Genomic DNA, 26,600 nt, shown 5'->3' on the forward strand with positions numbered 1-26,600 from the left:
TTTAACTAGGCTGGAAAAGACCTTGAGATCCTTGAGTCCAACCTATGAAACACTGCTCATTTCATATTTTCAGCTTCATAGTTTATACCATCTTTTCATTCATACAAAACCTGTTATGATACTTGCATCTGTGCATTATTTGTTTACAAAAAAAAAAAAAAAAAGAAATAGACAAAAAATTGTAAAAACATTGAAGCGGCTCATTTAATTTTACCCCCAGTCTGAATTTTTTATTATTCCATTTCCTATGGCCTTGAACTATTCTACTATTCTGCAAATACCTCTATTTATCTGCAGTTCAAATTAATAATAAAGATAGAACAGAAGAAGACCTTGCAATTGGGTTTTATTTCAGTAATGATTTTTAGTATGAAGAGGTGTCCCTTTTTAAATCCAAGCATGTATAATAAAAGGCTGTCTTATAGTGCATTGTGTAATTCTCTGCGCAGAGATAAAAAATCACTGACGTACTTTTTGAAAATACATTCTTTCTTTTTTGTTGTGATTTCATTTGACAGTGTGTTGCCTAGACCCTTCTCAGCTTTTCTTCCATTGTAAACAGCAGGGTTTGCCTTAGGGGTCAGTTTATCATTCTGCATATTTTAAAACATGCATCACCCCTTCTGAGGAATGGAAACACCTTTCCCCAAGCCACAAGAGGGCATGTGGCACTAACAGGCCTCACTGAAGAAGCATATGGAGCAGCAGGACTAGAGAGGAGGAGCTTCTACCAAATGTATGTGCTGGGGAACAGATTCCTTCTTTGGCCCTTCTGTCAGAATTTCTCACTCACTCCACATCTTACGGTCTTTGACTGACAAAAAGATGAGGCCACACTAAAAATCTCTGCAAGGGAAGAAAATTCCTGGAATAAGAGGAATAGGTTTCTGCACTAGGACATCTGTGCCTATGCTTGAGCAGATTGAGAACATACTTGAATTACCTCTATTATTTACATTTCTTCTAGATATCCATCAAATAATAAAGGCTTCTAACTAAAAATGTTATTGATAGTTACTTAGAATGGAAGTACTCCCTTCCTCTAGGAATACTTATTTCAGGTATTTTAACAAGGGCTATCTTAAAACATGGGTCACCTCTGGTAACATTTCCTCCCAAGAACTCAATTTTCCCCAGCACTCCTTTGCTGGATGGACACACATTATTCCACACATTATTCTACACCTTTGGCTAAGCTAGTAAAGAACTCTAATCAATCACAGGAATAGAAAGATATCTGAAGAATGTATGGTTTTCCCTTTCTTATTTAGCCAAGTAATGTCATACAAACATAAGGTCTTTTAACCAAGACCTGGTTAAAAACAAAACAAACCAAACCACCAAAAAAACCCAAACACAAAACTCCCATCCACAAGTTATTTAAAATACAGTTAAAAATTAAGTAAACCAAAACTTTATTTTACAATTTATGTCATTTGAACACTTTGTAAAGCACAGAGATAACAGCCCTCAGATAACAGTTCCTTAAGTTACCATAGTAAGTCCTGTAATACCAACTCCTTGCGAAAAAGAAGGTCATTGCTGTTTTCAGGAGGAAATAGGAAATAGCTGGGAGAGCTTGCACAAAACTGTGCAAATGAGAAAAACAACACCTGTTTCCCACAAAGGTGACTAGAGATACAGTTGTTTCCTGGAATGTACTACAGATATCTGGGAATACGTGGTTGTGCTTGCCCTTTGGACAAGTCCAAAAGGCAAGCACTTTTCTTGGTCTATGTTTGCAAATAGTACAGGTTGCTGGACCCTACTGTATTTATGGCCAGCTTAGTGAATCTGGTAAAGTTACCTTTCCCAAAAGAAAAAAGGAAACATACAATAGAAAAGAATAATTTTTAAAGGTATTTGTAAGTTAACTATAAAAACTGGGAGTTCATAACAGAAGTATTCTGCTGACCAAATGTATCACCCACCACGCAGGGAGCATGGAGAGCTCAACAGCCAGGCTGCTCTGTATGCCAGCTCTATGTGTTATCATATGAAAATATTTTGATATATGTATATTTTTTATGCCCAGCTACTCTATAGTTGGACTGAACATCATGACTGAACAAGAATTGGACAGGATCAGAAGCTAGACATTGAAGTATGTTGCTGATCTCCCTGCAAGGTACTGAGAGACCAGAGCCTGATCCAAAATGCCTCCTACAGAAAGACAGAGAGCACTGTGGTAAGAAGAGCACTGAAAATATGAGTACAGAGTGAGCCTATGAAGTGATGCACACGCCTGGGGACAGGGAATGAGAGCCATAGTCCTGACCGGACCTGCTCACAGCTGGCAGCCACTGTTACTATTACCTGCCAGAGCAAGGACACATCATTCAGCCTGCAGTCTCTCAAACAACAGAAGAGCCACTGGGGAAGAGACTAATGCATATGACACTGACTTCTCTGCATTTGTCATTTGGACCTGACCATGGATATGAGTAAGACATTGCCCACACATCTCACACATTGCTCACAGAAGAGAGCTGGGCTGCACTTGGTTAAACTCCAAAAAACAAAGAAGGCCCTTACACCTTTCAATGCTTAATCTCAAATCCCAGTGTTTATGCTCAAGTAAGATGTTTAAGTGTTTCTCTTTTCTTTCCAAAAAGTCCCGTATACTTAAAATCACTGTCCTGTCAGTTCAGTGATTGGAATAAGAAAAAAATTGCCTATTGTGAATGCTGCTCTTTAAATTAGATTCAGAGTGGAAAAGACACTTCAGCACTGATGTGTTTCATACTAATGTGTGTGATGTGGAATTTTTCCTCTCATCTTCATAAATAAATGGTGCCTGATTTTCCTCTGTTTTAATCATTACCACTTCCAATGACAACATAGTTTCTTTCATACATAGGCTCAGCTATCTAAGGCACCTGAAGGTGATGAAATTCATCTCACATAATGTAGATATCTAAAATGCATCCATATTTAGCTAAACTATTCACCCAAGGTCATTGCTGTGGTCGGCACAGAAAGATGGATACATTAGGGTGCAATTACTTCATCTGGTCTAGAGACTGATCTAGACTCTAGATTCTCTCTGACACAAAGCCTAAAACAATTATCTCACAGTAAATGAGTTCTACAGAATCCAGTTCTTAATTGATATTTTATGCAATTTTGTACAAAACACACTAATAGCTTTTTGTTGATTATATTTATCATCAATAGCTCCAGACTACTCAGAAAACAGCTATCAAAACCATCCCTCAAAGATTTTTTCCCCCTGGCTTGAAAATAATTACTTCTGGTAATAAAAAGCCTATGTCAAATTAAAAAAATTCTTTTGATTTTATTTTCCATACTATTTTAGAATGGAAACTGAGCCAATAGCATTTCTTAAGCAAATGTTAAGAACACAGACAGAAGCTCCTACAAAATTACAAATAAACTTCCAAGGCAAGCATCTGCCTTGGTACCTCCACAAACACTTCCCAACCTAGTGCCAGGACAGGTGAAAAATCAGTGAAGTGTGTCTGCACATAGTCTTGATACAATCTTTGTGTTTAATGTACCCCATACTGTTTGCCTGAGCAGCTACTGATGTGTTCACACCAGTGAACCCTTAGGAAGGTTAAGCTGTGCTGTGCATCAGAAATGAGGGCTCTGCCACTTCTCTCTCCATCTCTGATACACAGAGTTGAAGTAGAAAACCTGAGCATAAAAGTACTGTTCAGTCCCATCAGAGTGCTGCTGCTAAAAGTTCCCTCTTCCATTCTCCACAGACTGCCATAAAACCACTGCACCTACTTTGGCTACATTCTGTTTATATTTCTCCCATCCATTTCCTTCTGTATTCATTATCTTGATGCTAAGCTGGTAATTGCAGTTTACCAAGAATTGTTCGATTTTTAGTTCAGCTGGACAGAATTTACTTTTAACTTCTGTAAGCCCCATTTCTGTTCACAATACCATAGATAAGTCTTACATCATAGATACATAATGTCATAGATAAATCTTCACTACCATTTAAATATCATTACTCATTAATATCTTGTATATCTCAGCCACTCCACCCAACATTGTCCTCATGCAATGTAGGAAACATTCATGAATTATACAGGAATTTTTATTTTTTTCCTGATAGTTTTAAATGATGCCATGTTCCACTGATAAAAAGTGATCAGAAAAGGCTCATTATTTGAACAGTATTAACAAATAATTTTCAAATTGTTTGCACAAATACACAGATACATCTGGGTAGAAAATGGACTGAGAGCAGCCCTAGTGAGAAGGACTAGGGGTTGGTGGATAAGAAGCTGGACATGAGCCGGCCATTTGCCCTTGCAACTCAGAAAGCCAAGCATGTCCTGGGCTGTATCAAAAGAAGTGTAAGTGGCAGAGTGAGGGAGTGATTCTCTCCCCCTCTACTGGTGAGACCCCACCTGGAGTGCTGCATCCAGCTCTGGGGTCACTGGCACAGGAAGGACGTGGACCTGCTGAACCAAGCCCAGAGGAGGCCACCAAGATGGTGAGGGGGCTGGAACACCTAAAAAGGGCAGATTTAAATTAGATGTTAGGAAGAAATTCTTGACTGTGAGTGTGTTGAGACACTGGAACAGGTTGTCCAGAAAGTCGTGGACCACCCCATCCCTGGAAGTGTTCAAGGTTTGACTGGATGCAGCTTTGAGCAACCTGGTCTGTGGAAGGTGAACCTGCCCATGGCAGAGGGGTCCCTTCCAAACTGACCCATTTTAGGATCTTATAAAATTAACTTTTTGTTACATTCTTCTTCTTTCCCTCAATTTATTCTCTTTACTCTAGCAAACCTTGCCAGTTTTATAAACTTTGTCTCAAAAATTATTTTTTAAAAACATTTTCAGAGGAACACCAAATACTCCACTTTTCACCCTCCAAAATACATCCAAGATAATTTTTAGCAGCCAATTGCTTCCAGTTACTGGCAGTGATGATTACCACCAATATCTAGGTTATTTCCTTTCTATTTCAGAGCAGAGTAAACTAGATTATTTCAACTGGAAGGTACCTACAATGACCATCTATTCCAATTGCCTGACAATTCAGGTCTGACAAAAGTGTGTCGTTAAGGCCATTGCTCAAATACCTCTTAAACACTGGGTATAAATGCTTGGGGCACTGACCACTTCTCAATGAAATCTTTTCCAGTGTTTGACCACCTCTCTTGATAGAGAAATGCTTCCTAAGTCCAGTCTGAACTTTGCTTGGTGCAGCTTTGAACCATTCTCTTAACAAGCACCTCTCCTCTCCCCCTAATTTTCTTCCCCGGTAGTGATTTTAGTATTAAGTTCAAAACTGAAATGTTACAAGGAGATCAAAGTACTACACCACAGATTTTAATACCTCTTTTTACATCAAGGAAAGTGGACTGGTTACTGCAGTTACTTAATTTGTCATATAGTTGTAGGATCTCTAAGAGAAAACTCACTCCATTTCCCAAACTTTCTATCTACCACAGACAAGTTTAGAAGATACATTTAGAAATATATTTAAATGTAAAGTCTTCATGTAATAATCTCAGCACTTCTGTTAAACACTTAAGAATATTTTGCAAATTTTTATGGTTGAGAAAGATTATTTGAAATTTGACATATGATATAGTTTTATGCTCATTTAGCACTGACACACAACCAAACAAGCTTTTTTTTCCTAACTGAACATTAGTTTTGTCCAGTGGGTTTCTGCAATTCCCAGCTGTTACTAACTTTGTAATTTCTTGCTCATAACTTTGCTACATATTCAGACAAAATTGTTCAACTTCATGACTTGATCCCTTTTTAAACAGAAACAGAACTTGAACGGTTTATATTATTCCAGACATTGTCTGAGTCAGATTCCAGGTACTTCTACAGAAGCTGCAAAATGGAGAAATTTTTTTCCCACACTGACATTCAGATGACAAGCTGGCATTGGCATGCCAATGTTCCATGACCCATGCACTGAGGACAGGGCTTCATCGAAGCCCTGCTGACAAGTAAGCTTTTATTGTTTCCTCCTGGAAGTGCAAAGCAACTGAAGGATCCTCCTCATCCTGGAGTATTTCTAGATGCCTCTCATTACTCTGGTTATTGGGCTGAAGAATGACCACTGGAGAGCGTGTCTCTCGCATAATGAAAGAACACAGGTTTGGTGTGTTCCTCCAAGTCTGACAATGGTTGTCACTGTGGGCTTGTGGGGTGTTCAGGCTGGGAGAGATCCGCAGCCCCGCTCGGTGCCAGGGCCGGACTGTGGGATTCCTCTTCCCAGCTCGGGGTGACTCGGTGGCTTGGCCATCCTCTCCCTCTGCCAGGGCAGCCACGCTAGCGCCCGATGTGGCCAAACCTAACAAAGGAACAGGGCCCCAAAAGCGAGGGGACACTGAACCTTCTTCTGTCCTTTTCATTAAGCCCCGGGCTGAAAGTCCCGCAGCCCTTCCCGGCGCGGGGGCTCAGCCCGGCGGGGGCTGCAGGCCCGCACCTCACACCCGCCCCGAGCCGCGCCGCCAGCAGCGGCCCCGCTGCCCTACACGCACTGGAAGCCTCCCCTAGTGCCTCTGTGGGAGCTGCGGGAGCCAGCGGGGCTGTGTAGGGTTCGGGGTCTGTCGGGGAGCCGGGAATGCACAGCGGTGAGGCAGGTACAGGAGAGGAAGGCAGGGCAGCAGAGCTGTAGACGAGGGCAGAGGAGGGGAGGCCATGGTAGTGGAGGAGAGGGCACAGGAGCTGAGGGGTGGGCAGGGTGTAAGAGGGAAGGGGAGGGGAGGGTAAGGAGAGCAGGGCAGAGGAGGGAAGAACAGGGTAGAAGAGGAGGGGGGAGAGCAGGGGAGGGCGCAGCGGCCACGATGGAGGCCTTGGCCGGGGCCGGGGCCGGGGCGCACGCCCCGTAGCAGCCGATGGCGCCATCTAGCGAGCGCGAGCAGCCGTAGCGCTGGCCCGGCCCCGGCCCGCAGGCCTCGCCCGCCGTGGTTGCCGCTGTCCGGAGCCAAGGGCAGCAGCTGAGCCCTGGCCGGGAGCGTTTGTGCCCGGCAGGGGCGGATCCCCCTTGCTCGAGGTGTCCGGGACGTGCCCCAGCAGCGGCGCGCTGCGCTGCCCCGCGGGCTGATCCCAGCGGGACGCGTGAGGCCCTGGGAGACGCGGCCTGGGCCCAGGGGAACGGGCTGTCCTGGGGATGAGAGGAAACGGCTTCAGACACATCGTGAATTTTTTAGATGACGAATGAGAGAATGTCCTGGTCTTCTCTCTCCAGCCTGTTGTCTATTTTTCTAGCTCTAGGTTGTATGTACATATTTTTTTCTTATGTTTGACTTGTAAGTGAAGCAGAACTAGTAGAATAATGGTAATTTTCTTCAGTTTCTCTTTTGTTCCTAGCTTTTTTCCCCTCTTCTCACAAGTGTTGTAGGACCATGCAGTGTTGCATATAGGCATTTGTCATCATACACGACGTTAGGGTCAGTTTAAACAATATTAGCAACAGAGAGAAAGGATGTGTGAGTGATTTACTGGTGGTTCTGGTAATCAGCTCATTACATGGGAAATCAAAAACTCTGTGCCTCCATCTCCCTTGCTAATAAAGGGATAATGTGTGTTTGTCTCATAGAAGCATTATCAAGATCAGGTAATTGCTTTTAAATCTTAAAATTGAAAAGTCTACAGAAATGCAAAGAACATTAGCTTATTATCATTAGAGATATGGAACTGACAGGAATTCTCCTGGCTCAATTTCAGAAACTTGTTTACACACCAGTCTTACCCCTCTTGGGGATATAAATATGGACACTTCTATTTCCAACGTTTCTGTCATAATGTCAGGATGAAGATACTTCACTGACTGCATCACTTGAATTTCTGTAAATGTCCATTGTGTTGTTTTTATGGGGTTTTTTTTTCAGACTTTAATGAGGTACATTTATTTCTTTACAGATTTCTGAGGAAGTGAAATGGAAATTGCAATTAGAAGCAATATGGTTTTGACAGATCAGAGACCATCGGTGTAATTGCAAACAGTATTTCTGTTTTTGTTGTTTCTTTAAACCATTTGCTGTTATTGATTATAACAGTTTGAGAGACTTCAAATGAAGCAAAGATATTTGGTTATCTGCACAATGAATTATATTTATTGTATGGGGTAGTATACATGTAGTCATGTAGACTGCAAATGTCATGTCTTCTCTGCCTTTTGGAGCAAAAGCTGACCACAGAAGGCTAATCCATCCTAAGAACACAAGGCCCTGTTAGCATTATGCTGGGTGAAGGTCACTGTAACATTAATTACATTCTACTCAAATTTTACATATGTTAAGAAAAAAAAAATTTAAAAGTGCCCTAAAAGTTGTTCTGAAAGAACTAGAAATTGCTGTTTGCTCTATTGCTTAATCTCTTCTTGAAAACATTACCAGTGCCAGAGGAATAGCAAGACACAAATACTACATCAGTCTCTAAAACAAGCTGTGTTTGCTGAGTACTTTAAGATGGCTAATTTAATTTTCTATAATGTAGACTGATAGAAACAGTATTAAAGAAATAATTAGGAGATAGCTATAATAGCTTATAAAAGAGTAAATGTGGGGTTTGTATTGGAAGATTAGGCCTAACAGCTCTATTACAAGGATCCAATAAATGTGGAGAATATATACCATACCCTATTCAAGAAGTCCTAAATCACCTGGGAGAAAGAGGTAGTGGTGGTACCTTTACTTGACATGATACATTACTGATGTCTTTGTGGTCGCTAAAACTAGAGCTTGAGTATGGATATCTGCTGAAGATTTTTCCACTGCTGAGCTATGACATAATAAGATGGAAACTAAATTTAGTGCTATGAAAGTCAAACTAAAATACAAGTTCAGTGACAGCTAAAATTAGCAATAATGTTATGGGGTTAGAGAGTGTGATGAGGTTAATGCACTAGGAGTTATAAGACAAGGTGTCTAAGGGTAAGTATTATGGAAGCCTATAAAATCAGGAGCTTTGCCATAGGATGGCCTATTGTCAGAAATGGATTTGCCATGTTTCTGGAGAACAGGTTGACAGGGCCCCTTGAGCAGTTATCCAAATGTGATTAACCACTGGCTCGGGAGGTTCCTAAACCTTTTAATTGGAAGGAAACATGGTGGTATAGTGATGAAGATTCATTATATGATTATTTGTACCCTCCTGTTAAGTGTCCATTATTAGACTCTGTCAGAGAGAAAGCAATTCAATACATGGACTTCTTGTTTGAGGCACTGTAGTGCTTCTGCTAATTCTTGTTGTTACCAGTGACAAAGTTGAAAAGAAATGAGCTTCACTCAGTTAAACAATAATCTTCAAAATCTTGAGTATCAAACATGACTCTATGACATATCTTTTAAATATGTGAAACGTTTGAAATATTTCTAAAAAGTACATGACTCTCAGCTACTGCCTCCTTATTCTGTTGGTGTTTGAAATAACATTGTTAAGTAACAGACAGTCTTAAAGGCACGGAACCTATTTCTGGGCTTAACAGACATGCTTTCACAAAAGCTGGTGTATTGTCCTTTCAAAGACATGAAGGGATGAAATATATATTACACTGAGTATCTCAGAGGGCTATGAAATGTTATTTCTTTCTCTCACATGTATCCACTGGGGTGATTCCTTTAAAGTGTTTCTTTACTGTCTGAAATACTCAGCTAGCTTTCCTTTGTCAGGAATTCTGACAGTTAATAGCAATGTTTTATTTTGTCTTGGAAAAGAAAATTTATGTTTTCGTAAGACATTGCCAAATATATTCAACTGCAGAAAATACTCATTCAAGTTCCATGCTTGCTTATATAATGGTTTTACAGCATTTGAAAACAAGCCTGAAATATGACCTGCTTATTTATGTGGAATCATTCATGGAGATAGATTTTACTGACTAGCAAAAAGACACTTTCTGTAGCACTAAAAGCCAGATATGTACTTCATCTGGGATGCTTTCCAGCTCTGTTTACTAGGAGACTATCTTGAAAACTTACATATTAGTGCTTTAGTAAGAGCTCAGAACATGAGTAGAAATCCATATGTTTGGTATTCTGAAGATACTGAGTGGTTCACTTGATCTAGAGCTCATGATGGGGCAGCTGGAACTAGATCTTGAATGTTCCTTCAAGCCCAAATCATTCTGTGGTTCTATGATTCCACTTAGATTGATTCAGATGCTTAGCCAGTATGTAGGGCTATGCCAACTTGCTTGTATTCAAATACATATTTATATAACACAAGTGATTAATAGATTACAAGGTCAGAAAACAGCATGATAATTGCCTTTTTTGATCAGAGACCAGATTGTAAGACTTAGAGCTGAGTCAATTCATGTCAAGCTATCCTTCTACCATATCTTTTGATTATTTTACAGAGATTACATATTTTTCCTCTGCTATCAACAACAAACACATTAAACTGTCTCCCTGCTTTGTTCTTGTAACACCTGCTTTGTTTCAGTAATCTCTTATTTCTTGGAATATTTCTTTCCTTGGTCTGTTATTCCTTCTTACTTAGATTAAAAATAACCTTTAATCTTGCTTTGTAGCTAAGTAAGGAACTTGCAGCACTGTGTTTATCTGTGCAACATGCTAGAAATACTTTGTCCCTCAAATCTTAAGATGCTTGGAATGCCAGTTACTTAACCTATAAAGACTTAGGATAGGGCAACTAATAATGCTTTTCAAGATAACAGCCTTCCAACCACCATTCATTCAGCCACCCTATCAGTTATTCAGAGAGTGTTTCTTGTGGACACACTCATATTCCTTAAAATGTACCTTGACTTTTAGTCAGTTTAAAATCAAAAATTTGAGGTTTCTTTATATTACAACAAATTATACTTTAACATATTTTTTTTCCAGTTTTAGTGAAACCAGTTTAAATATCACTTTCAAAACTGACATAAAAGTGCTACATGTAAGCAAGCCTGTAGTCTTGTACAGCTGCTTCCTGAGAAATTTGTTAGAAACTCATTGCTGCTGAAAATGTAAGCTGGGTTTATTGTGCCTAATGCAAACTGGATTTATTTGTGCTCCTGTGTAGGCTCTGCTTGCTCTAGGAAAATACTGTATGCTGTATATCATGCAGTAACTGGCAGGACTGGAGCCTTACAGAAATATGATACATGAGGTGAATTGATGGATTCAAGTCCAATCATTTGTGAGCCTCTAGCCAATGTGTTTCTCTCTTTCTTTCCTTGAGAAAGTGTCTCAGTGGAATTTGAGACATGTGATGGATTTTTCATGGCAAATATCAGCTATTTTCTGTATTTAAATTAGTTTTGGAATGGCATAAATTGCACTTATGCAAATTTTGTCAGGGAAGTCCATTATGGTCTTATAAATTCAGCAAAGGTTTCAGTGATTTTATCTTGTATTCATATACATTATTATTCAAACAAACATTGTTAAAGGCTGTGGTAACAAACTACAATGACTTATTTCACCGATGAATAACTTCTGGACATAGAAATATTTTCAAATTATGTAGTATAAATCACATATTATCTACTTGTACATTTAAATTTTTATTAGAAGTGCTAATTTTTCCTATATTAAACATTAATCTAACAATTTATATGAAACTATTAAGAAAATAATCAAGAATTATTGGCAGGATTAAACAATCATTATGCAAAGTTACAGGTGCAGTACTTGGAATGCTCAGTGACTTTGCTGTTTAATCTTTAGTTTATCTTTATAGTAGGTAAGTTATGGACAATTGAAAGTGCCATCTTTTAAAGCAAAAAATTTAAAGCCAGTTCTCTAAACTGGCTGGTGATGAATCAGAAAAAAAGTCTATCTACAAATAACATAGAGCTCTAAACAATAAACTTTTCTTGTAGTCTGTTGCTTTCCTTGTTCAAAAGGACATGAATTTAAATCTGAGCAGGATCTTCAGTACTTTACTGCTGCATAGGGAATAAGAGACAATCTGTAAAGAAGGGAAATTTGCAGTCTGTTAGTTTTCTTTGACATTTTCTACTAGTCTGGATTTTTTAAGGAAATGTTGCGAATCACATAGCCAACAAATGAACTGTGGAATCACTACAAGTTAAGAGTGCATGAATATTCAATTGGCTCATTTACCATATTAAGAATGAAAGCTTGGTAGGTTTTACTATAAGAAGACAGTGTTGCAGCTGTCTTCCATATTTATACAATAATATGTAATCACACTAATGAATTCTTTGTCTTGATAATACTTTTTATAGTGTTGTTGTTATCCTTAATGTTTCATGTATGGTCCTCTGCCTATACACAATTTAGGAGCTCCATTCTTATAAAATTAAATGAATTCTTTACTAACCACTTATGGTTAGTGTTTTATATATCAGTTTAAGATTCTCAGCCTTGGGCAGTATCCTGGATGAGTCCCCAATCTGAGTTATAGCTAAAGCTAGAAACTGAAATTCAAAAATGCTTACTTGATAGGAATATTTAAATAAAACCTTCTGGAATGTGGCCAAGTGCACAAGTGTTCTCTTCAGTTTCCTGTAGTTGAATAAGGCCCAATTCCTCTGAGCTACTGGAATTGTGTGCTATTACAGAGCAGTCTATGTTGTAGCTGCTGTAAGAAGACATCAGACCTAAAACCCATTTTCTTGATGAATGGAACCTTAACAATTTCATCAGTGGTGACCCCTTGTGCATCCAAAACAGCAAAGTATTTTCTCAGTTAACGGCCAAACCAACAGTATTTTCTCTTACAGATGATTGAGAACAGCAGTACTGTAAAGGAAGCTACCATCAAATGTCTTTATACAGGCAAACTGTGTTTTAGGCAGGCTAACAGAACAAAGGCTGGCTTGGTGTATACACTCAAAGTTACGACCTTCCAGCAGTGTTACCTCGTGGTGGTAGCATGGCCACTGTTCTAGTGTGTATTATATTATTTATGTGACTTTATTGTCACACCTATGCAAATCCCTGTGACAAGGCACATCTGCTCTTGTGTGCAGTGCTGCTTCTGCAGCTGCCAGTGTCAGAGCCTGTCAGTTCAACTATCCTATCTCTTGTAAGCACCACCTGAAGTCATGCTGACAAATAACACCTGAGTCTCCAAAGGAAGTTGGTATGTTTATCTAGTCTTCCTTCACACTGGGTCCCTCCACTGCAGCTCTTTGCTGAATTATGTTAATATTGGAAATAGTATAGTGGATCTATTGCCCTAGCAGCCCCAGCCAACAGAATCAGCCAGGATTGACAAGGTGGGGTGTGTTTGTAGTTATGTCCAGCGTTTCTTAATTTAGGCAGTTTCTGTTTAGGTACAGGCTCAGAGATCTTGGGGAGTATTAGACTAATCTTAATCAAAGAAGCTTTGTTGGGCGCTTGGTGCAATGGGTAACAGCTCTACTCTTCCTTGGGCAGTGACTTCCTTATTTGTGGAGCATTTCTCAAGCCTTTATTGGCACAGCATGCTTACAAATACTCTCACTACATTATTCCTGTATAGTATACCACTGGTGTGTTAAGAGCACCTGAAAGCAGCCACTACAGAAATGAAGACAATATATTCATGTTTCACATGAATCACTATTTAGACTGTTTAATTTCTTTTTCATTTAGACTAATGGTGTTTTCAATTGACTTGTCAGTTGAAAATGGCCTGTATTGCTGAAAAAGCCAAAAGAAAACAAAAGCAGACTGTATCCTGTCTTTACACAGAACTAGCTGAAATCTGAAAGGCTGTAACATAAAAGGAAAATTATATCTTTGAAAACAGCTTCAAAGTAAGCAGTTTAATATAATAGTTTCAATATGGGGACATGATATTTTCTTAAGAGCAACAAGGATTCCATTTAGCTCACAAGTTAGCAATGGCAAGTTAAACATGAGTCAGCAGTGCCCAAGGGCCAACCATGTCCAGGGGTGCATCAGGCACAGCACTTGGGAGGGGCTCACACAGAAAGTGCCCCAGGACACAAAGAAAATGCTTAGAAACAAGATTTCTTGAGGAATACAGGATGCATCATTTATGTGCAAATCTGGTAAATCCAAGCAACGTTTATTTGTAGTTTGAGTAAATTCCTGTAAAATGCTTAACCGGTCACCAGGTGAATTTATAGAGCTTACTCCCATGTCAGCAGCAAGAGGCAGTTCCTTGTAATTTCTTTTTTAAAGCACGTGCTGTGAAACAGGACTCTTGGGAAAAAAGGTAGGTGTTTTCCTGTCCTCATCCTCACTAGTCATAAATTTTAGGAGACGCTATCTTATCGACCTCCTCCCCACCTGCACACAAGTTTTTCTTTCGATTTTTAGAACCAGGCATCTTGCAGAACATGTGGAAGAACAGTGAAAACTGCTGCAGATTACTGTCTTTATGCATCCATACCAATGTTATGATGACCTACAAAACAAGTATGATTCCAGGATCTGTATTATATTAAGGTGATAAACTAAATCAAATGCCTTTTATTAGTAATGGCTTAGAAATACAGGAGAGAAAAAAAAGGATTCTGTGAGTTCTGCTAAAAAACCCAGTGTAAGTACATTCAATTTCAGCTATGAGGAGTATAGTGTCCTACTGACATTTTGAGTATTGTTTGAAGTGGGGAGAACATGGGGTTTGATTGGATACAAAGGAAAGCAAAATTATTTAGTGCTAGAACAACTCTCTTATGAGAGAGAAGCTAGAGAAAAAATACCTAAATCTGGACTGAAAAAAGATGATGAGAGATATTGGTAATATTTACAAAATCAGGAAGTTTGTGAAATGGATACAGAACTGTCATTGATTGAATTTTACAGTAGGCTAAAAACTTAGTAAGGAAAATTTAAGAGGAAATGGATTTTAAAGGGATGAAAAAAAATCCTATTTTACACATGAGGTAGGGAATTTCAAAAATTTTTTAGCAGAGGATCTTATAAAGGCAGTGCAAAAATGGATTAACTATATGTGTGGAAAATGTTTATGAGCATTTAGTAAAGGCAACAGTGATGGGTGTGTTCTCTAACAGCTCATTCTAATGGCTGCTTGTGCTGGGTGTGAGGGGAATGGACCCCAAACAGTGTCGAGCTTGCATGCACTGTCTAAGTAGCATTTTCTGTTGCTGTGTTATAATGCTGAGCAACGTAAAACAATGCTTAAGGCCAGTAGAGCTTTTCTTAGCCCTTATGGTCCTCTGCTCTGGGTTATTAATTTGATTTCATTTTCCATCCTTTTCTTCATACGGTTTGCCTTCGAGCTTGTTGCTTATTCCAGTAAAAAGGTAATTTAAAATACTGTGCCGTATTAAACAGAATAAAATGGACAAAAGCCATGGATTTTTGCAGGGTTTTCAACAAAACCATGGATGTTTTAGAAAATGCACAGGAAGAAAACATGCCTCATAATTTGTGAATATGGATAAGTTACCAATGTGCCTAAGCTGAGCAGTTTGTGCTGTAAAACTAAAAATGTTTCGTTTTTAGGCTATTTTAAAGAGTCTGTGACAAGCATCGTATCTATCTATGCCTTTTACTACCTAAATGCATAAGTAGTTGGATGTGTACCCAATTGAGGGTGTGTTTTCAAAGCTGTGTTACGTCACAATGTAACTGGGCTACCCTGCAGTGCAAATTACATCTTTGCAGGAAATAGGTTTGTTATTGTTGGGAGTATGGTATGGAAGAGTAGCACTTTCTTCTGAGATGTACAGATGGATGGATGTATTTTAAAAAAAAGAGTAAGAAAATGTTGGAAACAAACTGTACTGTGTACTGTTCATAGACTGTTCGTGTTGGATCTTCTGTTCTTACTGCCTCCTCATTTATAACATTCATTGAGAGATGACATTTAAAAAGACATTAAAATTAATGTCATGGATATTGCAGCATGTTTAATTGAGTCAAAATATCTCTTGGAGTAAGTCATTCTACTTTGCAAAAGAAATTTGAGAATATATTTCTTCATTGTATCATATATCATCCTCAATAATCATTTATTTACTTTGACAATTTTGAGTCCTACTGTAAAATTCACATTCCTTTGCTGCCAAATAAACTTCATTGCAAGTTAGAGGGATAAACAAAAGCAATCTGGCATATGCACTTGAACTTGTACTTCTAAAACTTGTCATTCACCAGCTTAGTATGAAAAAAAGACACATGGAAACTGTTCCGTGCAGCAGAGGGCAGCAGTAGTAAAATGGTGTAGCAAGGAGGTGATTTCATGATGTCTGCTTTTATAATCTTTAATACAGTGTAGCTCAAAGAGTTAAAAAAAAAGTTAAAACAGAGTTAATCCCTTATTTCTGTCTTCTTGATGATGTTGATGCCAGTATTTATTGTCATTAATAAGAGAAAATTATTTTCATGCATAGTTTCTAAGTTCTGGACTTGAATTACTGTGGTTTTTCACTTCACAAAAAAATCCCTGAACCTTCTACCCTGTAAAATTTTTATTTTTCTTTGAACAAATGATATGAGATCTGGTTCTCAGCTAGCAAATGGACGTGGGGTTTTTTTCTGAGGTCATAAATTACTCCTTCTACAGATGCATTTTATTAGGGATTGCTTCATTACATTCTAGTGGTCAACATCCTGTTATATTATACTGCCTTACAATCAGTGAATTCTTTTTTATGAATATAAAAATATTGGAAAGCCTTTATAAATTAAATAAGTATCAGATGCAGTGAAGAAGTTTGTGTACAATGGCTTTGGATCTTTTATTTGGATTTGTTTTTAATAGCATGGTTTATGGTTTTCATAGCATTTCTTTTTGTTTATTTCATGTCTATAGCTGAGTCCTATGTCTGCAGCTTTCCTGCATGTAGGTATTAGTAGAATGCTTTTTCTAGCCCTTTTTTTTGCACAAAACTTGCAGGAATCTTGGAGATTTTTGATCTTCTGTCAGATATATTAGAAGTAGTAAAATTGGTAATAATGTACTGGAGTGAAAGGAATGAGGGAATTCATACAGGGACAGGGAAGGATTTAACTGGCAAATGTAATTAATAATACAGATGTCTACAGCAAAGGCAATCGCTCAAGGTTCTTTTAGCTGTCAAGGGTGTTATAATTACAGAGGCTACTATACAATTCCTCTCATCCAAAAGTTTGTTGTGGAGTAGGCCTGACAAACTGCCTCCTAAAATGCCTCAGTCTCCAATGACTGTACAAGGATCCTAAGATGACTAGTCCAAATATTTCCATATGCTGCAAATTTAGATAATACCCAACTTAAATGCACACACAGATCTTGTCAGCTTTAGCCTCACTTATTCAGGAGATCACACTGCAAAAAAGAAAAAAAACCCCTCCTTTTTAAATGAGGGGGGGAAATGAAAATAAAAGAAAGAGAAAAGATAATTAAGACTATACTCAGGTATGAATTATAAAGGTTGCAAAGTGTTTTCTTTAAAAAAAAATACAGGTGAAAGAGAATTAATAGTTTCCATGCATATATTAAAAGGCTTTTTGGAACTATGTTTTTGGAAATCATATTCAGATTAGAGACCAAAGAGTTGCAAGCAGGTTAAGGGTGTCAGTTTTACTGTAATGTTTGTAGATTTTTAAAGAATTGATTAGTTGACATAAAGCTAGAAATTTGCATTCTGAAAGATTTAATTCAGCTTTATCAATATGTTAAAGAGGAGATAACATGAAGGAGCATGACAAAAGGGAACAGGGTCTATTTTTCCCTCTCATGCACATGCATTTTCCTCTTTCAATGACAGTAGTCTTTGACAGGTGTATCTCAGATTCCTTCTTGCAGTAAGAGAGCAAACAGAAGTTAATACATACACAGAAACTCATAAAGACAGCCAATGTATCAGTGTCATTTATTGGCTTTTACTGGCAAAATTTACTTGCAGAAGAGTTCCATGTCCCTCAAAAGCAAGCATAGAAACAGTACAATGAGTCATCACTCAGAAGATGGGGAGGAAAACCGATATATTGCATCTATCCATTCTCCATCTGAAAGTACATACAGACTTACGTTACCCTTTTTCTTCACTTTGTCACTGGTTTATGAAGAGTTTTTATCTTCCTCTTATATAAAATTGCCTCAGTTTCCTCTTTAGTTCTTTTTAAGATTTCTGCACAAAAAATTACAATTTTTTAAAAAATAAAATTCTGCTAAAAAAAATCCCCCAACTCTCCTTGTAGGGAGTTAATTTTGAGAATTACTTCAATGCCCTAATGCTCTGCATACTAATCCACTTAGTCTTTCTTTTTCAAGCTTATGAGTGCCAGCCATTGACTTGTTCTACTTGGCTCCTTTGAACCTCACACTGGGTTGCAGATTGTATATTGTTAAATGTAAGAAAGCATATCCAGTTTTTGATAATTAATTACTTTAAATTCATCTAAATAAAATGTGAAAATTAAGATTACACTTTATAATTATGGTTTTCCAAATTCCTGGGGCGGGGGGTGGGGCTGGTGTATGTTTAATAAAGGCGGTGGGGAAAGGGTGATTAGAATAAACTTTCTTCTTGTATACTTCAAAATCTGTTTCCAAGTGTGGGGAAGGTAGTGCAGGAACAAGAACTACAGCAAAATCAGAGCTGCAGGAGGCTTGGTTTATGTCACACTAAACAGATAAGCTGCTTGTAGCAGACCCTAAGCTCCAGTAAAGTTTCTGCTTTCAGTGTTCACAAGCTACTCACATTGAACCCTCCACTATAAATCCGTAGCACACGAGAGCTTGCTCACTGCTATATCAAAGTACAAGCACTTGCTTAGAAGAGAGTTAGCATGGACTGCAATTCAAGACTGCCTGAATTATTTTTTTCTTTTTCTTTTTTTTTTTTTTTTTTTTTTTTAACAGATTTTTTATTGTCCTTATCTATAGAGAGGAGATTAGGAGCAAAGAAGAAGATAAATCCTATCTCTGTACTTTTGGAAGATTTTGTTCAACAGAAGGGAAGGCTTGAAAAATCTTTGTAGAGAGGGTATTGGTACCAAATTGTCAGCGAGCTGCAGATTGCTGTTTTGCTTTTTAAGAAGTAACTTACACTTGTGTGGATTTCTAGCTCTTGCTCTTTTTACCTCATCTTAATCAATTTGTTAGCTTTAAGCTGAGCTTATCTTTAGCATAGCTTTGAAGATAGCATTTCAGGATTTTCTAAAATTATAGTTGCCGTAGACCCACCAAAATATATACAGCCTAATTCAAATTAAAGGCTACAGTAACCAATAGAAGTGGATTGTCCATTGAACTAATAGTTGATACCTACAGATGCATACAGAAATTCTTTTCTAGAACCTAGTGATACAAAGAATTCTGTGGCCAGCAATGAGCAGAATGAACAGTGTGTCCTCTTGATGATAAAAAAAGGAATTGTCTCTAAATTTGTCAGAACAATTCTACAATGATATACGGTGTGTTTAACTCAAGCTGTATTTTCAAAGTTAAAATAGTTGTTAATTTTGTATTTTCTGTATGTTTCTTATAGGCTAGGAAAAAAGCAAGCATTTAATTTAGAATCTAATTGTTGCATATGTGCATTTATTGTGAATACTGGTATTCAGGCAAACTATGGTTATACAGAAAGAAACATTTTATTTTAAATTATTTTTAAAATGAAAAAGTTTATTTCATAAAGTACAAACATTTCTTATTATGAACTCTCTTCTCAGTACTCTTGTTACCCAGCATTTGAACAATGAATATACCATGTTATATGGGAGAGATAGTGGTTTGTCAGTAGTTTTAATAAAGGTAGAAGTAAGATCATTGTCATGCAATGAAATTTGTATTTGGCTAAATTATTTTCTATCAATTCGGGTTCTTTCATTGTCCTTCCATTCTAGGATTTTCCTTTTTTTTTCTTTTCACCTTTATTGCTTCAGTATCTGTTACTTGAAGCCCATCTAATCACTCAAATATTCTCTAAGCTCTTCTTACTGTTGGTACCACTTACACACTGAATTTAAGACAAGGAGGTGAAAAGAAACTGACTTCTCTCATTTTGGATTCTATTAATGATTCAGAAACCTATATTTTTCATTTTTTTTGGGGGTAGACTAGAAGACCTTGAGAAACATCAGTCATCTCTCAGAACTCAGGTTTTTTTGCCTGAAATGACTCTTCCGTATTGTGAGAATTTCTTTAGAACTGAACACTGAGTCATAATTTAAAAAACGAGAGTAATCACTTGTTATCTCAATTTCTCTATAATACTACACAATATTTCATTTGGGGTATTTAAATTAATAGTGTAATGTACATGATTGGACTGTAAATGCTTTGGACTGGGTAAGACACTCTTAGTAAGATAACTCAGTTTTTGAGCCCCATTTCTTTGGAATTCTAAATGAACAACAGAGAAACAGTATACGTAACAGTCTGATAACGCTGCAGAACAAAACCATACAATAAGCAGTGAAAAGCTTAGAAAGTGATTTCTGCATCCCTTTAGTACAAGAGGAAGTCAGATAACTGAAGCTGAGTTAGTGGTCTAGTAGCTCTACTTTAATATTTAGATACCTTCATAGAAGTTAGGCTTCTAATGCTCCTAAGAATAATAAACACAAGAACGATTTTTTTTTTTTTTAATCTATGTATTCTCTATGTAAAAAAATGAGCAACATTGTATCTATATTTACAAAACCTCCTTTTTTTCATACCAAGGATACTAATATCTCCTGTTCTGACCAAGTTCTTGATAATAATTACTATAGTCTTGATGGTTATCCCTACATCCAAATGTATTTGGGTTTTTTCTCTTGTTTTATTTTAAACACAACCAGGTAGTTAGCAATAAAGAGATTGTGTTAGGGAGAAGTCTGTAGTCAGATGGAGGCAATTAATTGAGTTTTGGATCACACTTTCCATATAAATGAACATTTTCATTTCAAAGTAGTTTTCCTGACAGCAATATTTTAGGACAATTAATGTCACCTTAATTCTGCAATATTGAAAAAAAGTGAAAAGGCACCTCTGGAGGTATAATTCTTAAAATGTAAGAAGGTTTGCTGGCTCAGAGTGTATAGTAATCTATAACTTCTTTCTTTCTTGCTGTTCTACTTTAATGTAAATAGATTTCTTTGAAAACTTTCTGCTGACAAGTGAATTTTGTAATCTTGAACTAAAACAAGATTTGTTTCAGGTGTGTATATATATGTGTGTATGTGCTAATACATGTAACTCAGATAATTTCAATAATATTAATTTATTTTAATTCATTGGCAACTTTAATATAGGTGATATTGTTAAGATTGGCATGTGATGCCAAAAAAGCTTAATTGACTGTGGTCATTTTAAAGTACTGACATTTTTGATTACAGTACCCTGGCATTACATTGGCAAAGATACTTCATGTATTGAAATTCTACACAAATTACATGCAAAACATAGTTCTTTCATATGTCAATATGCTGCCTATGGCTGTAATTATACAATGTGCACACATCACATTAATAACATGGAGGAAATCTGCAGTGCCAGAAGATTCTCTTCTATTTGCCATAATTGCTGCAATTAGTAAAAAAGGAAAAAAATGCATTTGCTTAGTTCAACAAAATAAGTAACACAGTATTGAGGAAATAAGAGCTATATAGCTGTATTTCCCAGTATGATGTGAAGTTCAGCAGGGGTCTTGCAAAAATTATGCCTACGTCCTTTCCCATTCTACTGTAAAACTAAAATAAACCTATTTGTCATGTTGGTAGGGCTCATGCAAATGCCCTTGCCATCTCAGAATGAGTCCTCTAAAGAGTTTTCCTATTCCTATGCAATTTATTCACCAACTGTTTGAAACCCAGTAAATTGCAGAGTGCAGTTATCCATGGCATTTGTGAATGGGCAACTTGTTTTAGTTCTCACAGCAGCTGTGAAGGTGGGAGAAACCAGATAAGCTTCAGTTAGTCTTACTGGTTTGCTTAAAATGAAAATTAACAAACTAAATAAACCTCTGTAACCAGAGAAGCCTTCCTTCATGTTCTATGTCTAGTTATGCCATTTCTTAATTGCCTCCACTCCTTTTTCACTAAGACCATAAGTTATTACTCTATGAGCTTTCTAAATCATAAAAGATTGTATCTGTGGGTGGAAAGAAAGTTCTATGCAGTTGTCTGGGATCATGAATTTGTTAATGAAATAGAGTTTTGAGATGTTCACATTTTTATCATTCCTCTTTTTATCTTATTTCTTCTTTTACTTTTTTTCCTGGGTCATGCACAAAGCAGTCAGTTACTTTCTTGCAAGTTCCCCAGTATGGTAATTGTTCAAATTAATTTTAAAATACTGATTTTTTTTTTTTCTGAAAATTTCTGGTCTCAGGTCTTTGCTTTAACATGTCAAGGTATGTAAGTAAATGTAAAATGCAATAATGTTTTTTAAAATTTGTTCATTTAATCACAAAATTCATCTTACCTTTGGTTTTGCTATAGAGTCTGTTTTTATATTAGAATGGGAATATACTTCACTCTGAGTTATCCCCGTTCTCCAGTTCTTCTTGAGGTTGTTTCTTCCATGCATATTATCATTCTACAGTAAATAGAGAGTCTCTGGCTTATGAGCATTGTGCATGGAGTTTTTTTCCCATTTATCAAAATTCTCCAAAACTCATGCATAAAATCTGAGTCAAAATGTTAGTCTCATAACACATGAGTTACAATATTAGTGATAGGTGCATTGGGAGTTTATAAGATATTAAACTGTGTAAGTGATTTGCTTTCATCTGTAATTTTTTAGTAAATTTCTAATGGGCATGTTACTGCACAGCTGTGTAATTATTGTGGTCCCATTTGATCAGTTGGCACAGCTTCAGGATGGGGAGGTAGTGGGGGAATAATGCTGCTGCACAAGGGTTTGAAGACTTAGCAACTGCTGATGCCAGAAGTTAGTTCAGAAGAAGTAATCCAAGTGCTGTGTAGACAGAATAGTTCTTTAATGTCAGTGGCATGACTGAAAACACAGTGTCAAGGGTAAAAGCAGAGGGTGAGCCTTGCATCACTGTCAGTGATTTTGCCACCACTGAGAAGTTCATTTCCAAGTCAGAAGAGGTTTGCAACACTTAATCATAAAAAGGGAAGTGAATTCTCCTTTGAGATCAACCATATTAGCCTGTACCAATTATTATCTGTTGTTTTTCAATGTACTGAATATTTTCTTTTTTTTACCATCTCTCTCTGTAATAAAAATGTTAAATTAAGTTGTAGCCAATACTATTATGCAAATCTCTCAGAGGTTTTCAATAGTTGTGAATCGTCAAATGTGTTTTTAAATGTTAGCTTTTCTCAGTAAACTGAAACAACTCACCTTCTGTTTGTACACTTTAAGTGGATGGAATGAATTCTTAGTTTCAATTTGTATTTATACACAAAACATCAAACTATATACAGATAAACCTATTCTATGTTTGTTTGGAGATTGAGCAATCCCCAGAATTAAATGCTGGAAGCTATTCCCCCATTATCTGAGGAATTATTTTTATTAGTGGAACAAATCTGGACATGGTTAGCTTTGTTTGACAGTACAAATTATATAAAAGCCAGAGGAAATACATATTATCATGTGTTTCTGCTTTTCAATTCATTCTCATAAAAATATTTATATGAAAAATTTCTGTAATTCTTTTTTACATAAAATGATATATTTAGAAATGTTAGTTTGATAAATATTTTTTGTAAATTGAGAAGTAAAATAAAAGAATATTTAAAAGTAGGACTTATTTTTAAAATAGTCAGCCTTCATCATGCAAGAATCTGAACATGTAATTGTACTTTGTATTTCTGAGAACATTTGTTTACATTTTACACTTCCCTCAAGCTGGGGTTGTCAGTTGAATTCTTTTATAGTCAACATCAGTTGTCAGTTCTCAGTCTTGCTAAAACAAGCCTGTTCCCTTTGAGCTCACCACCTTTTAGGACATTACAGACATTTTAGAACCCAGGATTTTTTGTTAATCTAGCTTTAAAGAGAATTATGATGTTTGTATTACTACAGGCTTACTGCTTCACAGGATTTGTTGAGCCAGCTGAGATCCTTTATAACAGCACGGAAGGTTTGGAAGGTGGGAGAATGATGTGACTGGTGTACCAGTCTCTGTAGAAATCTGTCAGTCGTGACAGTTTTCACTAACTTCCAGTGCAGTAATATTGTAATGGCGTGGTGATATAAATGTCAACTTTGTAACAGCGTCCCTCTGGAAAATCTGAGTGGGTGGATGGCATTTTTTTTCACCACAGGCTGAGCTATCCCAGCTTTTTCAGTTGGTGCAAATGTGACACAGCATAAGTGGAGATGAAAGAGGCTGTTTTCTATGGGTGGTGTTTTGCAAAGAAAAAATATCATTTTTCTATGGATGTGCTTGAAAAGATTTCTATTGTGTTCTTATATTTTCAGAAAGTAGTAATATATTAATAAAAAAAATAATTCAGGTTTGTTGTAGAATTGGTCAAATAATTTAGTAACACAGAGAAAATTATAAGTGCTATAAAATTATATATTATCCATCATAACAAAATACATTCTTTAGTAGATTTTACACTACTTGTACTTCTAAAATACACTATTTACATAAAATCATAACTACCAGAATATGTGAAATTAATTCAATAATGCAATGCTTAGAACTTGCAAGTACAAGAAGAACATGTACTAATTCCTATCCACCTCCATTGTTACCTTAAGGGCAGCTCTCTCCATAGCAACTGAAAACTTTTCAAGGCAGCAATAAACTAATCCTCTCCAGCTTCCAGAGCACCATCAAGGAATTTTAAAAACATTGGACTTCCAGCAGCTAAATACTTCTGAGGATTCAGAAGGCCACAAAGCTAGATACACAAGCATTCTTTTTCCCTTCAGAAGGTAAGAAAATAATATTTAGAAATAAATGCTTATAATGTCCTTGTAACAACAATTCATATTCTTAGTTGCTAACAGTGAAATATATCTAAACACCAAAAGATTTCCTAATATCTAAAAACATATTAACTTGTATCTAAATGCTCATTTGAATTCAACAGTTCTTTTTCAATTTTAAATACTTTATTATAAGAGTTTCCTTTAAAATAAGACACGTGTATCACATTGTATTTCAAAGAAGATGAATGTATATGTGGCTTACTATCTGAATATGTATGTCACTGCCCATTAATAAAATCAAAACTTCTGTGGAAAACAGAAACAAAACTCTTTTACATTGCTTATGCTTTGATAGATTACTGTTAAAGCAGAAGGAGTGATTTATTAGGAAGGATTGTGACAAGAGAGAATCTTTTATGATACAAAATGTCTTTTGCACCTAGAGTTAACAAGTTAAGCTTGTTTGTCTTGTTTATTCACTGAGTTCTTTGAATGAAATTTTAACCTCAGTTTTGTAATTCTTCCATCTGAGTAGTGGTCACTGATTTTTAAGTGCATCCTATTCCTTTTTTTTTTTGTGCTGTATAGCTGTATTTTAGTAATGTTGGTAAAGTGTTTTGACAATGTGACCTGCTTTATGTTACTGCTATGTAACATAATTACTGGACATTCATATTAGGATTAGACTAGAAATATTTATTTACAGGGGGTTTTTTTTGCTACTAAAAATGTGTTTTCATGATGAAATGAAAGTCAAAGCCATGGTATTTTCCTATTCTTACTGAAAATAATTATTAGTGAATGCAATAACATAACACTGAAATGAAAGCCATAGACTATTTTTAAGGCAGGGAAGGGCACTTTGAGACAACCTCTTGTTGGTAATTCTAAAGAAGTTTTGAGGCCATGGTTGTCTTAGTTTCCTGCTGTTCTGTGCTGTAAAGCCCTTACAGGCTCCCTGTTGTTAGAAAACAGCTTGTCACTGCAAATCAGCTTAGCCGACCAATTAATAAATCCTTTCGAACATATTGCATTTGCACTAATTAAAAGGTTGGGTTTTTTTTCCCCTTTACCATTCAGATTCTTCAGGTTTCCAGTTTAAGCTGTGAAGTGCAAACAACAATCCAACATTCAGTGCAGGTCACGCACTGCTGGAAGAGGAGATGTGTTTTCTGACCAAGCATCCAGCTCTTGGGGTGGTATGTTCTGCTTTCATATTCAGCGTGCTCATTGCTGAAGGACAGCCTGGGGAAGAGCATGGGCAGGATGGCAGCAATCCTCCCAGCAGAGGCTCTCTGGTGGAAGTTTTACGCATTCTCTCAGCTGAAAACACTGAGCTCCACATGAACCACTCACGAGAACTGGTCAAAATGTTACTGGAGAGAGCTGAGTGCCCACAGCGGATTTATGGCATGCAAGAGGATTGTAATCTGGTTAGTGCTTCAATTAATGAGGGATATCTTTACAGGATCATCAGTGAGTTCTAACATTTGTTAGAGTGATACTGCCCTGAATACAATACCTAAACATGTAAAACACTTGTTAGAGCAAAAAAAATTGGCCCTGCTTTGTTTAATTTTGAATTATTATTATTTATTGTTTGACTCATGAAGAGATATTCCAAACATGACAGACATTCCTTTTAAAGTTCCCAAGTGTTTGTTTTCCCATAAAAATTTTCCCTCTGAAACCTGGTCTAACAATAAAAACATGAGCTTGAATTTGTGGCACAGGATTTCCACTGTGGAAAGACAGGTAAACACTGGGGACCACTTCTGCCACTTTTTTTGTTGTTCTAGATTTTAGTTCATAAAAATAAAACCCAGACAGGATTGTCTGAGATTTATGTGCCACTTCACTGAAATATTCAAGATTAAGGGAAGGGTTTTGTAAGCAGTTCAGGTCAAG

General features: G+C 36.9%; 1 protein-coding gene across 50 annotated transcripts in view; it reads left to right on the forward strand.

Annotated features, from left to right (window-relative positions):
* Positions 1–6,214: 6,214 nt before the first annotated feature.
* Positions 6,215–26,600, forward strand: part of SLC39A12 (solute carrier family 39 member 12) — a 53,909-nt gene continuing 33,523 nt past the window's right edge. For 7 of the 50 annotated variants that reach the window (XM_086859268.1, XM_086859321.1, XM_086859471.1 and 4 more), the window contains exons 1-4: positions 6,215–6,598; positions 7,881–7,950; positions 24,519–24,695; positions 25,773–26,125. In XM_086859268.1, coding sequence (XP_086715394.1) covers positions 25,856–26,125 — 270 coding nt within the window. In that variant the 5' untranslated portion in view covers positions 6,215–6,598; positions 7,881–7,950; positions 24,519–24,695; positions 25,773–25,855. Of the gene's footprint in view, positions 6,599–6,823; positions 7,236–7,880; positions 7,951–13,777; positions 14,106–23,831; positions 23,899–24,518; positions 24,696–25,772; positions 26,126–26,600 lie in introns of those variants that run through there. The other 43 variants (XM_086859285.1, XM_086859331.1, XM_086859388.1 and 40 more) reach the window with 23 other exon arrangements.

The sequence above is a fragment of the Cyanistes caeruleus genome, chromosome 1, assembly GCF_971803275.1.
Source record: "Cyanistes caeruleus chromosome 1, bCyaCae1.hap1.1, whole genome shotgun sequence".
NCBI lineage: Eukaryota > Metazoa > Chordata > Aves > Passeriformes > Paridae > Cyanistes > Cyanistes caeruleus.